The 13,498-nt window shown below is 55.6% G+C and overlaps 1 protein-coding gene across 2 annotated transcripts in view; it reads left to right on the forward strand.

The window, feature by feature from the left end:
• The first annotated feature begins 2,322 nt into the window (after positions 1-2,322).
• Positions 2,323-13,498, forward strand: part of LOC136381374 (cadherin-23) — a 75,703-nt gene continuing 64,527 nt past the window's right edge. For both annotated transcript variants that reach the window (XM_066350011.1, XM_066350012.1), the window contains exons 1-4: positions 2,323-2,468; positions 3,450-3,578; positions 4,567-4,695; positions 5,405-5,632. In XM_066350011.1, coding sequence (XP_066206108.1) covers positions 5,507-5,632 — 126 coding nt within the window. In that variant the 5' untranslated portion in view covers positions 2,323-2,468; positions 3,450-3,578; positions 4,567-4,695; positions 5,405-5,506. The remainder of the gene's footprint in view (positions 2,469-3,449; positions 3,579-4,566; positions 4,696-5,404; positions 5,633-13,498) is intronic.

Below are 13,498 nucleotides of genomic sequence, written 5' to 3' on the forward strand. Positions count from 1 at the left end.
ATCTACTGGCACTGACTCCCTGCTACCGGGAGAACCTCACAAACATTATGATCATCGGAGCAATAATCATAGAGAGAGCACTTATCACGGGCCTGGCTCCAGGCTAGGCTCCGGGTACAACAGGAAACCAAAGTCAGACACAGCTCCTGCCTTCACAGGAGTAAGGTATAGTAGAGGAAAGACACTGTTCAAATTAGCACACCAGTAAATGTGTGCCGCAAGAGAGCCGACAATACAATGTCAGGGAAATCAAAGATGGCCTCTCTGAGGAAGTGACTCAAGCTGAGATTCCCCAGGAAGCGTAGTTTACACAGTCAAGACATAAGAGCATTTCAGGTAGAGGAAACAGCATGTGCAAAGGCCCTACGGTGAGAGGAAGCATGGGGAGCCCAAACAAGGCCTTGACCCAAGTGGGGGAGTTTGGGAAGGATCAGATCACAGAAGCCTTGCTTGTTTTTGCCCTGAGAACAGTGTGGTGGGCATTATTATACCCATTTCACAGGGTATAATAATTTCACAGATGAGCACACTGGGGCTCCAGAACTTCATGGAACTCCCTGACCAAGATTGGGGATGGATGGGCAGAGTCTTGGGGAATGAGGTCACGCCTGCCCACCAGGCAGCAAGCAGGACAGGGACCATGCCTCAGCTTTTTGCTTGCTCATTTATTCCCCCCAGCAGATGTTCTCATTCCTATTTTCAGCTGAGAAAGTGGAAAATCAGAGAGGTTGAATAACATTTTCCAAAATCACACAGCTAATAAGTGATGAGGTTGGTCCTGCTGCGAAGCTTGGGCTTGTTGCCTTGTGGTTTGAAAAGCTGCCTAAAGATAGAGGAGTGTGGCTAGGGCTGAGGAGAAGGAGAGAAAAGCCTGATTAGGAGGGAGGATGAAATTAATCTCTCTGGCAGGATGCAAGGTTCTACAGGCTCCCTCTGGGGTCCTGGGGAGGCAGGCCTGAGAGCTCTGGAATCCCAGGTCCAAGGAAGAAGATGAGGTTTGACCTGGACTGGGATTCCTAACATCTGAGCTGCCTCCTGCCCTACCCCAACCCCTCGTCAGTGAATCTAAGGGGCACTGGTGGCTCTGCAGAGCCTCATGCTGGTGGCCGTCAGCCATCTGCCATCCGCCACCCATGAGCTGGAGGCCGTGCCCAGGCAGGGCCCTCTCTCCGGCTCGCCATTCTGACCCTGCAGGAGAAGCCAGAGCTACAGACACTAAACAACATGCTCTCTGCATGTAATGTGCATGCTCCAGTCTGTATCTGGGAGCTGGAGATCCCTCTCTTTTCCCCATCTGCCCCCTCCCCACAGGGTCCACCAAGCCCCCTGTAGCCTCCCTGCTTCTGAGCCCTGTTTCCTTCCCTCTAACCCAGATGTGCTAACGAAGAGACCTTCAGGCAGCTTCTGGCTGCCAGATGTGTTGTAGCCAGCCGGCACTTAATTTTTTCTTTAATTTTTATTAATTATCACCTAATTCCACATACACAGAAACCATGTGTATTCCTAGTTCTTCATGAGAACCAGGAAGCTGTGCTGGGGCCAGGCTGGCACTCTACACGAGTCTGGAGCTGAGCAGGCTCCACCCCCTTTAGTCAGGGCCCATACCTTCCAGTCCCCCCCATACCTTCCAGTCTCCCCCATACCTTCCAGTCTCCCCCATCCCCGCCTCTGAGGCTCCCCAGGGCCCATACCTTCCAGTCCCCCCCATACCTTCCAGTCTCCCCCATACCTTCCAGTCCCCCCCCCCCCCGTCCTCACCTCTGAGGCTCCCCAGGGCCCATACCTTCCAGTCCCCCCCATACCTTCCAGTCTCCCCCATACCTTCCAGTCCCCCCCCGTCCCCGCCTCTGAGGCTCCCCAGGGCCCATACCTTCCAGTCCCCCCCCCGGTCCCCACCTCTGAGGCTCCCCAGGGCCCATACCTTCCAGTCCCCCCTGGTCCCCACCTCTGAGGCTCCCCAGGGCCCATACCTTCCAGTCCCCCTACCCCGTCCCCACCTCTGAGGCTCCCCAGGGCCCATACCTTCCAGTCCCCTCCCCTGGTCCCCACCTCTGAGGCTCCCCCACCCCTCCCCCACTGTCCAGCCCCAGCATTTGAGTGTGTGCAGCCCTCCCCACCAGATTCCTAGGAAAACAGTGTGCTCCGAGCCTTTCTGTAAAGTCAGGGTTGGCCTTGGTGGGCTCTGAAAGCTAGCTGATGTTCCGGAACCGAGTGGAGGTCTGGTCCTGAGTGGACCCCCCATGGGGGACCCTGCTGTTTGGGGGCTTGGGAGGGGAAGGAGGTAGGAGGTCTCTAGTAACCCCCCTGCCCCCACTCAGGTCTACATCACTGTGCTGGATGAGAATGATAACAGTCCCCGGTTTGACGTCACCTCCGACTCGGCCGTCAGTGTGCCCGAGGACTGCCCCGTGGGCCAGCGTGTGGCGACTGTCAAGGCTCGGGACCCTGATGCCGGCAGTAACGGGCAGGTGGGCATCACGTGAAATGGCCCAGATCTCCCTCCCAGTTGGAGGGCGCCATGTACACCACCCTATCACTGAGCAGGAAGCAGGCGTGATCCGGGCTCTTCCCAGCCCCAAGCAGGACCACCTTGCCCCCATCCCAGTCCGTGTCAGAGAAAGGAGGCAGAGTGTGCAAGTAGTTGACCTGCCCGAGTTGAGTGAACACGGACCTGAAGGCCAGTCACAGCTCAGCCACCACAGTGAACTAAAGGAAGTGGGGACTCAGCTTTCCCACTGACTCCTCCATCACCTTCTTCCACACACCACACAGCACTTGGCCCCTGTGTGCCAGCGTGGGGCCAGCCCTGAGTTGATGTGAGGTGTGGAAGAGCGCACACTCTCCCTGCTTCTCAGGCCCCACCCCACAGCACGAAGCACTCCCCACACTCCAGGTGTGGATGCCCCTACAGCACAAGGAGAGATGAGAGAGCATGCCAGTCTTTGCCCTGCTTTGATCCGTCTAATGAATGGGGTGGCACAATTCAAAAATACTAGCAGACCTCCGGGGGACTGGGAGACACTGGCTTTGGGGTCAGAAGCATGTGAGTTCTTTGGGGGCACTTGCAAGCTGTGTGGCCAGCGGTGTCATGTTTCTGAGCCTCCTGTCCATGAAGAGAGCTCAGCCTGTGACAGGGTTGTTGTGAGAGCCAGCGTTCATGTCACACCAGGCCACGTGCCTGCTTCTAGCGGGGTCTCCAGAAGTGTTCATACTTCCCAGCCTCTGCCCTGGGAAACGTCAGTGCATGTGACAGCTGCCTCCTGGCCCCAGTGTGCTGCTACCCCCACCTAGGAACCTGCCACCCCCATTTTGATGGACATAACTATGCACTCTCTTCTCCGATGCCTTTGCTGAGCAGAGGGCCCAGTAGTTCAGGGGAGTGCCCCGTGACCTGACCTGAGCACCTGTCTCCTGCTTCCTGGCCACTCACACCCTCTCCTCCCTGACAGGTGGTTTTCTCCCTGGCCTCGGGCAACATTGCTGGGGCCTTTGAGATCGTCACCACCAATGACTCCATTGGCGAAGTGTTTGTGGCCAGACCCCTGGACAGAGAAGAGCTGGACCACTATATCCTCAAGGTGAGGCCCGGCCCCCTCAGGGTCACCATCCAGGAGAGCACTCGGCCTGTCAGCGTATCTGGTCTGTCACCGAGTTCCGTAAGGCAGGCAGCAAGCACCTCGGAGCCAGGAGCACGACCTGGGAGGGGGCGTCCTGGGAGGGGGCGTCCTGGGAGGGGGCGTCCTGGGAGGGGGCGTCCTGGGAGGGGCTGGAGCCAGGGCAGGAAGCCGCAGAGGTTTCTGTCCTCGCGAGGAGAGCCAGGAGAGAAAGCCTGGCAGAGCCCTGACTCTTCCACAAACACGGTGTGGCAGCTGTTTACTCTGCCTGGGCCTCAGTTTCCCCTCTTATGCAATGGGCAGGAAAACCTCTGCCTGGCCTGCCTCTGCTGAGTTGTGGAATCACAAAGGCCACCATTATTGCTGAGTTGCTGGGGCTGGCAGGTTCCCTGACGGTCCTGGGGACCCTGGGGCTGTGCTTCTGCAGAAGCCAGAGCCCTGGAGCACTTGTGCTGCCCGCGAGCCCCCGGGACTGCTGGGTCTGTGGTTAGGACTGCTTAAAAGAGGGTTTGAGGTTCTTTCTCTGTCTGCCAGAATTCCGATTGAAGTGCGTGGACCAGGAGCCTTTGAAACTAAAGGCAGGAGCCCTGGGTCTGGTCACAGGCCTGAGGTCTTGGTCAGGGGCTGGCACAGCCCAGAATACACTCAGGTGTAGGATTGGGAGGTGAAGACTGGGCACAGCCAAGTCAGATTACAATGAGATTCTCAGGTCAGACAAGAACTGAGTAAGAATTGTTTGTGGCATGAGGCAGAAGGGAAAGCCTTGGGGAGATCACAGAGCTGGTGGACACCCCCCACCACCACCACCGCCCCCGCCGCCCAGGGCAGGGATGCCCAGCAAGTCTGCCTGCTTCCCCAGCCCTCTGTACTGAGTAGATAGCCCTTTGGGACTCATATTCCTGATCCTGACCCCACTCTTTAGCCCTGACTCCACTCCTCCCCCTCCTCGTAGGTTGTGGCATCTGACTGTGGCACCCCTCCACGGAAGAAGGACCACATCCTGCAGGTGACCATCCTGGACGTCAATGACAACCCCCCAGTGATCGAGAGCCCCTTTGGATATAACATCAGCGTGAACGAGGTGAGCACAGCTCCAGCTCTCAGACAGACAGACAGCTAGCACCTGTTTAAATGTCTGCCTGGTCCGCTAATCTCTCAGATCTCAGGGGTGGGGACAGGGGCTCACTCATTCATAGTTCTAGTCCTCATGCCTAGGCTAGGTCCTGGAGTGCAGTATCTTTTTGCGGTAGGAGTGAGGAGGTGAGGGAAAGAAGAAAATGGTGTTCACCACCAACAGCAAACCGAGGTTTCCCCTGGGAGAGCTGTTTTGAATATATCACCTCACTGATCATGCAGTCCTAACACTGAGCCCCTCCCGGAGAAGTCTTGCCCTGGAATTGCTGGGTTTTATGCCAGACTGGATGCTCATGAAGGCAGAATGGCATAGGGATTAAGAGGCCAGCTCTCGGTCAGCCTCCTGCAATTCAGACCCTGGCTCTGCCACTGACGGGCGTGTGACTTGCATGCATTTCTGACTTGCACCTCAAGTGGGAATGACACCAAGACCTAATGTGTAGGGTTGTAGAGCAAAGTCAGTGAGTTGACACGGCCCTGGAAGGTAGTAGGTACCCAGGAATGCTCACCACCCTCACCTTTACCTTCTCCTCATGGCACCACCATAGACAGGGAAGCTTTCTGGAGGCCCAGCTGAGGCTGCTGGGATCCCAGGAGCAGGTGCTAGGCTCTGCTCCCATTGAATCCAGGATAACCACTTCCGTCTCTTCTCCCAGAACGTGGGCGGGGGCACTGCTGTGGTCCAGGTGAGAGCTACTGATCGTGACATCGGAATCAACAGCGTTCTGTCCTACTACATCACCGAAGGCAATGACGACATGACGTTCCGCATGGACCGCATCAGCGGTGAGATCACCACACGGCCCGCCCCGCCGGACCGCGAGCGCCAGAGCTTCTACCACCTGGTGGTCACTGTGGAGGACGAGGGCACCCCCACGCTGTCGGTGAGTGACAGGAGCGGCCTTGGGGCAGGAGGGTGGGTAAGGGGCAGCTGTGCCTTCTGTGGGAGGGAACAAGATGGGAGGGGATGGTGCGCCGTGCAGGCGGTCAGTCCTTGACAGCTCCTTATTGTGCCTTTAGTGCATCGGTTTGGGAGTATTTATGGGGAAACGTGCAAAAGCTAGGGTCTCTATTTAGTCTTCTTTACTCACACAGCTTTATGGGATGGTACGAATTGAGCCTGTACCTTGAGCCTTGGCCAGACCCCCTCTACTGGCCAAGCCGGGTGCCTGTGGGACCCCGCTAACCCATATGGTGGTGCATCTGGCCTCTTTCCATGTTGATGTGATATGCCATCGCAAACGTCTGGTCTAATGCTTGCGTGGGCAGGGCTGCTGCCCACGGCAATGGGCAACATTTAAGACTTGCAAGGTTGGAGAAGGAGGTGGGAGCCTGCGGGCTGGTTGGAGAGACAGTCTGGGGGTCATGGGCTGGGATCAGAGCAACTTGCAGATTGAGAATGGAGAATTGTTGGTACTATGAGCTGTCTATATGATCGTGAGCAAGTCAGAACCTCTCAAAATATCGGTTTTGTCATCTGTAAAGGAAATGATGTCTCTTTCATAGGGTGTTTATGGAATTGAATTAGCTCATGTCTGTGTGGAAGTACCTGGAAAACCATGAGGAGGAGGAGGGTTGTATCAACTGTCTATCACCGCAGTAATGCTGCCTTCAAACCAAGCCAGACAGTGGAGGCAAAACAACCACTGATCTTGCTCCATTCCGCAGGCGGGCAATGTCGACACAGCTTAGCTGGGAGAGGCTCCTGCTCTCGGCTGTGCTCCCGCATGTGTGGTGGGCAGCTTAGCTGGGAGAGGCTCCTGCTCTCGGCTGTGCTCCCGCATGTGTGGTGGGCAGGTTAGCTGGGAGAGGCTCCTGCTCTCGGCTGTGCTCCCGCATGTGTGGTGGGCAGGTTAGCTGGGAGAGGCTCCTGCTCTCGGCTGTGCTCCCGCATGTGTGGTGGGCAGGTTAGCTGGGAGAGGCTCCTGCTCTCGGCTGTGCTCCCGCATGTGTGGTGGGCAGCTTAGCTGGGAGAGGCTCCTGCTCTCGGCTGGGCTCCCGCATGTGTGGTGGGCAGCTTAGCTGGGAGAGGCTCCTGCTCTCGGCTGTGCTCCCGCATGTGTGGTGGGCAGCTTAGCTGGGAGAGGCTCCTGCTCTCGGCTGTGCTCCCGCATGTGTGGTGGGCAGCTTAGCTGGGAGAGGCTCCTGCTCTCGGCTGTGCTCCCGCATGTGTGGTGGGCAGCTTAGCTGGGAGAGGCTCCTGCTCTCGGCTGTGCTCCCGCATGTGTGGTGGGCAGCTTAGCTGGGAGAGGCTCCTGCTCTCGGCTGTGCTCCCGCATGTGTGGTGGGCAGCTGTGTGTGGGCTGGACGGCTCTGCTCTGGGGTCAGTCGCCCGTCAGCTGGGGTGACAGGGCAGCTGCACTACCTCTCCCTCCTCCTCCAGGACACTAGCCCACGCGTGTTCACCTGGAGCTAGACAGGGTCCAGGAGGCACAGCAGAGCTTGCAGAGGCTCTTGAGGCCCAGGCTGGGAACTGGAACAATGTTACTTCTACTATATTCTGTGGGCCCAAGCGAGTTACGAGGCCAGCCCAGAATCAATATGTGGGGAAATAAACTATCTTTTGAAGGAATGAGCTATAAAGTCACACTGTAAAGAGTATGGATACAGGGGCAATTTTGTAACCTGTCCACTGTAGGGACCCTGATTGTAAATGAAGCTTCAGCTCTGAACTTCTGCCCCCAACAGGTGTCTCTGTGAGACCCCTCCCCTGTGTCGCCGGCACTGTGAGCTACAGGGTCAGAGCAGGTCCTGGCTGGGCTCTCTATCTGACGCGTCTCTGGGAAGGCTGGTGGAATTGGGCCAGTCCTAGGAAACCACATTCTGAGCAGCCCAGGAAATGGAACTGGCTCTGGGCACCCAATGGGCATCATCAGCCATGGCTGGCCAGTGTCACCACTAGTCACTCCAGCCATATCCAGCAAGCCAAACAAAGGCATATTTACAGGGCACATATAACTAATTGACAGGAGAGGGTGGGAAGTAGGGTATAATTTTGACGTAACACCTCTAACTGCACCTAGCTTTAGGGTGAATCATCTGGGTCATCTCTCCAATAGCATTTAGAGATGTGTTTGGCTACAAGTAAGAGAAACTTAACTATGGAGGCATAAATAAATCAAAATGCACTCTTCTCACATAACAAAAATTCTGGAGAGAATTGCAAATGTTGATTTTGTGCTCCGTGATGTTAGAGCTAAGGCATCTTTGTCTTTCCTCATGGTGCAAGACGGCTCCTATAGCTCCAGCCATCGTGTCAGCATCAAGTCAGGAAATGACAAAAAGGCAAAGAGCTATACAAGCCATTCTGCCCCTTTATCAGGAAAGCAAAAGGTTTTCCAGAACTACTTTCTAGAGCTCTGCTTATGCCTCATTAGGCAGAAGAGTTTCACATGGGCACTCTAGCTGCAAGAGAGGTTGGGAAAAAAATGACAGGATTGTCAGGATGTGCTTATTACAAGAGCAGGGTTCTGTGTGTGAGGAAGAGGTGGAGAACAGATTTGGGGTGGCCACCCGACAGCATTTGCCTCATCATGCTCTTCCTCCTCCTGCCCTAGGCCAGTGAACACACCGCCCTCTCCCACAACCCACAGTCCTCGAGTTTCCCAGGGAGGCAGCAGCAAGACCCATGACATTCTAAAACCCTGAGTTTTAGCGACAGCATCTGGTTTCCTTTTGATCCCCAGAAGAAGTAGGGATTTGAGAACTGGGAGATTACCCTAGCTACATTTAACCACCCAGAATATGTCAGTCACTACCCATGAAGTCCCTGCAAAACTTGGGACCGGTCCACATGGCCAGAAGGTTCCATCTTTTGACGAGACCCTCTGTAGAGGCCTAGCCTGGCCCAGGGGAGACCTGGGAGCACTGCCTTTACACACCCGGTCCCTAACATGCTGCCTTCCCTAAAGCAGGTCTCAGCTGTACCAGCGCCCTGGTTGAATGTGGGAAGCTGGGTGGTAAGAAATGCTGTCTCCCCTTCTCTGCCTTCCTCGTCCTGGCGGTTACCAGCACTGCTCCCGGAAAACGCCTACAGGATGAGTGGGGTCGGGGATGCGGTTCGCTGAGGCCATGTCTGGGGGAGTAGACAGGGCTGGGCAAAAGTAGGCTTACAGTTGTGGGTATGCAAAACACAGACTTAATAATACAATAATTAATAATGACATAAGGATAAACTCTATCTTACATACTCACAACTGTAAGCCTACTTTTGCCCAAACCTAGGCTGTAAACCACAGTACAGACAATCAGCATCAGGTACCAGTTAGAAAAGATTTGTAGGAGAAAAATTTTGAATCAAAAAGAATCTATGCTTTCATTTTTTTTCTGTTCCTTCAGGTTGGGAAAGATCACTTTTATTTGATTTTTGTAGGGGACACCAGTAAAGAACTGCAGTGACAGTTCCAGGATATAGTTCATTTATGGTTTATTCATTCATTTATTCATTTATTCAGCCATTGTTCCCCAAATGCCCGCTGTATGCCAGGTGCTAGAGATTACACCTGAAGGCAACATGGTCCCTGCCGCAATGAAATGCAGCTGAGTGAGGGATGCAGCAAGGATAGCCACGTGTGGGGCCAAGGTGCAGACGGGGTGCTGAGGAACACTGGCAAGGGTTTGGGAGAAGCTTCCTGAAGGAGCTGACACCTGGCTACTTGTCTGTCAGTCATAGCACAGCAAAGCGGAAAGCATATTCTGGTTCCAGGAATCAGCCCAAGCCTAAGAGCACGTGATGATCAGGGCTGGGTTTAGGGAGCCACAGGCAATTCAGGCTGGCGGCACATTCAGAGCTGGGCTCCCTCTCTACGCATCCTCCCTATGACCTCTGTCCGGGGCATGCCCCAAGGGCTGCTCCCACTAATTTCCTACGTGTCCCCTCTACTTCCTCCTGGCCCAGTAAGCCAGGATAAGGATGGGGCAGAGCTGGCAAGCTAGGGCCCTAGAGCCAGTGTCCGGTCAGGATTGGCATTTGCCTCCAAGGAACACTAGATCCTGGAAGATTTGCTTCCATTGACCAGACTCTCACCTCTGAACAGTGAATACCCCAGGGTCACGAGTGCCAGAGGTAACCCGAGGTGGGCTCTTTTCTGCTATTGGGCAGATTCACTGGATGGGTATTCGAGGAAGTAGCTCTCCCAACCCCTCCCGTGCCAGCCAGAGCCCGGGCAGCATCAGACCAGCCGTGCTGAGGTTCCAGGAAAGGTCACCATGGTCTAATGGGGGGAGTGGGCGGACACAACCCTGCATGTACGTATCTGTCTAGAGACACCAAGCTGACCCCCCTACCTATATTCCCACCTACAGTTCTCTGCCTGGTTTAAGCCAGCCCTCGCTGGCACAGGACCAACCTTCCTATAGGACAGGGGCAAGTAAGAGTCATTCCTTCCTTCATTCATTGCCAGATACATGCCAGGTCTGTGTTAAAGGCTGTGAAGTCAGAGATGAGTTGGGCATAGTTTTGCCCTCAAGGCGCACACAGTCTAGTGGAGGAAATGGACATGTAACAGAGTTGACACTCTATGATGCGATAGAATGCTAGGAGTTCACAGCCAAGAGCCAGGGAAGGTTTTCTGAACAAGGCATCATCTGTATCCATGTCTTAAAAGATAGGGCTCTGTAAGTAGGGGCCCTGGGATTCGCCTACCAAAGGCCTCCCCCAACCCAAGAGAAATCCTGTATCTGAGCCCTCACATCTCTACTTCTTTCCCTGGGCCATCCACCGCCCAGTTTCCTGAGAGCTGGACATTCCTGTGAACAGCCTAGACTGTCCCCACCCAGCTCTCAGCCCTATCTCGCCCAGAGCTTGGAACAGCTATGCGGCAAAGGGCATCTGGGCCAGCCCAGGCCTGTCACGCAAGAGTGTGTCACCCGGCCGGGGTAGTTATTGTACATTCCCAGCCCTCAGGGGTAGGTAGGTATTGTACATTCCCAGCCCTCAGGGGTAGGTAGGTATTGTACAATCTCAGCCCTCCGGCTAGCTGCACAGCAGGAAGGCTAGGCTTGGGGGCAGGGTCTAAGTGGCCATCAGGGAGGCCCCTGCAGGAGGAAGGGCTGGGCCCAGGGTGGAAGGACGGAAGGCAGCTGTGAGGTCAGAAGCTGAGCCCCAGCCACAGGGGCACCTTGCAGGGGGCTGGGGAGAGGGAGGACCTGAGCAGGCCTTTCTGCCACACAAATCACAGCCAGCAGGCTAGAAAATCCCAGATAAGCAGCCCTAACTTCTCAGGCTGGTGGGATCTGCAGAAGTCACCTATCCAGGCAGAAGGATGGGGAATCTACCTACTTCTGGTTCAAGAATCACCAGCAATAGCCCCATGAAAGTCTGTGAGCTGGGGACACTGCTCTTGGCAGCTCACCTCATATCATTAGGGCTGAGGGCTCCTCTGTTTATTAAATTTGAACTTTGCTTCTGTTTGGGAACTCTGCTTCCCCTGGCTCAAGCTCAGGAAACCCCAACCTGGGTCCTTCCCTGTGCTGCCCTCCAAGTAGGCTGGCCTTCGCTGGCCCAGCATGATTAATCTCACACCCTTCCCTTAGCCCTGCTCCTTGAGAGATGTTCACGCAACTGGCTCACCTGCAACTGGCTCAGTTCCTCCAAGAAACACAGGGACTGTGCAGATAGCTGAGAGTTTCTCCCTTTCGCCACCCCTGCTGCAAGCGAGTAGGGTACATGGGCCACCATGCTTGCCTGCAGCTTCAGGGTTGCCAGGCAGAGAGGGGTGTGGCAAGAACTGATGTGAAAGGAATGGAGCCATGGGCCTGTGGGCACAGACACCGCCCCCAGGGCTGTGGTATGCAGGAGAAGCAAGCCCAGTGCAGCCCTGTAATGCCATTCTGTTCAGTAAAGAGGAAGGAGCGCAAGCCTGGGAAGCAGGAAGCTGAGGCTTCGTCCCAGTTCCTCATTCACAAACCTTTAGAAACCTCAGTTTCCCAATGCAATAAATGGGGACAGTAAAGCCTCTCAGGGTTTTCTGGTCTGTGAGGGGGTAATCAAAGAAGTAATCACACATCGGAACGTGTTTTGAGAAAGCATGAAGTAGTAAAACAAAGGGCACAGATATGGCACATCCTGCCACTTCTCTGTCCTGTGCCCGAGGCAGACACTGCTGACCCAGGTCAGCACTTTCTCACTAAGCCATATTGACACCTCAGAATCCCTCTCAACATGCGTTCTAGGAAGCCATGTCAACAGATCAGAACTGCAAAACAAAATGAGCCCTCTTCCTCCTGGCCTGCACGGGCCCAGGGAGTGGTCGCTGTTGAAGGGACCACCAGGCCCAGGCACAGCTGCTAGTGGCTAGAGCTGGTGGGAAATCAGAGGACCCTGCCAGTTGTGAGTGCTCCAAAGAACAGAACTCGGGCGTCCTGGTTCAACCCATCACCCAGTGGCCATGCTTCAGTTATCAGTTCTGCCATCGAGTTCGAAGGGCAGGCCGTTATTGGACACCCAGCATCCTGGAGCACACCATAACGCTAACCTCAGCGTCCAGGCAGTAAAGAAAGGCAACCGTGCAAAGCGGTACAAGGGAAGGGGCTAGACAGTGCGTGCTCTCTGTGCGCTCTCTGACAGACGCTCAGCTGGGCTGTGAGGATCCGCTTCTTGGGAGGCCTTTGTACCCAGCATCCTGGCTAGCAACCCCAGTTCCTCTTTCTGCCCACTGTTGTGCCCTTTGGGTTCCCTGAGCAAATCATAGCCAAGCCTCAGCACATTCAGGCCGGCCCTGGAGAGCTTGAACTGACACCAGTAAGGCTTCTTCCAGAAGGCAGGCTGCAGTGTGCACACTGGGATGGAGGGTTACAGGACCTCTGCAGCGCCCAGCCCGTGTCCTCCAGTCTCCTCCACTGCAGACTGCTCCCTCAAGAAGGCAGCGCACAGCTCCTCTGCCCCGGCCGCCGCCTCCAGCGGGAAGCTCTGGCCAGGCAGAAGTGAGGGCAGCCTTTTGAGAAGCAGGCCCAGTGGTTCTGCACTGCATCCCAGAGCCCGTCACCACAGACCCCCTGGATGGGCCAGCCTGATCCAACAGCAGCAACTCCAGCCGCCTTTGTGGCCTATTTCAAGGAGTGTCAATCCCAATCCCTTAGAGGGACTAGAAGCTGGTCCTCATTAAATGTAAACGTAGGGAGATGGGTTACAGCCCCCAAAATTCCTGACACAGCTCTTCCCAATGACTTACTGCCTAACAGCACAGTTTCCCTCCCAGAGCCTCAGACGGGGCTTATGCCTGAGCCTCCCGCCCTGCAGCCGACTTCTGGAGGCCCCAAGCTCCTCCCGGCTCCCTGGGAGGCAGGCACCATGTTCCCACTCCCCTACTCTGCCCCATGCTCCCCAGCTCACAGGTGCTGAGCCAGGGCCCCTAGGGACCAGCCACCGGGGCTGCATCTGCAGAGGCCACACTGCCCCAGGGGTGAGCGCAGAGGCCTGGTCTTTCTTCTATCCCAGCACCCCCCTCCCCGGCAGCAGCAGGGAGTGGACCTTTAGGGCTGCTGGGGGTGGGGTATGTGGTCATGGATGAAGATGGAGCCTGGAGCTCAGAGTAAATTTCACTGAAAACAGGAAACCACGAAACTGAGGTGCTGGTGCTTAACTTGTAAGGGTCCAGAGAAGAAGGGCTCGAGGCCATGCAGGAGGAAGCTGGGGAGGAAGTGTGGTGGCTTTCTGCTCTGGGGCCTCCTCCCTGCCTCCACACAGCAGCCAGCCTGGGTCTGGCAGCCAAGTTCTCAGAAGTTATCTCTGCCTCCAGGTCATAGGCTGA

This window comes from Saccopteryx leptura, chromosome 9 (genome assembly GCF_036850995.1).
Source record: "Saccopteryx leptura isolate mSacLep1 chromosome 9, mSacLep1_pri_phased_curated, whole genome shotgun sequence".
NCBI classification, from domain to species: domain Eukaryota; kingdom Metazoa; phylum Chordata; class Mammalia; order Chiroptera; family Emballonuridae; genus Saccopteryx; species Saccopteryx leptura.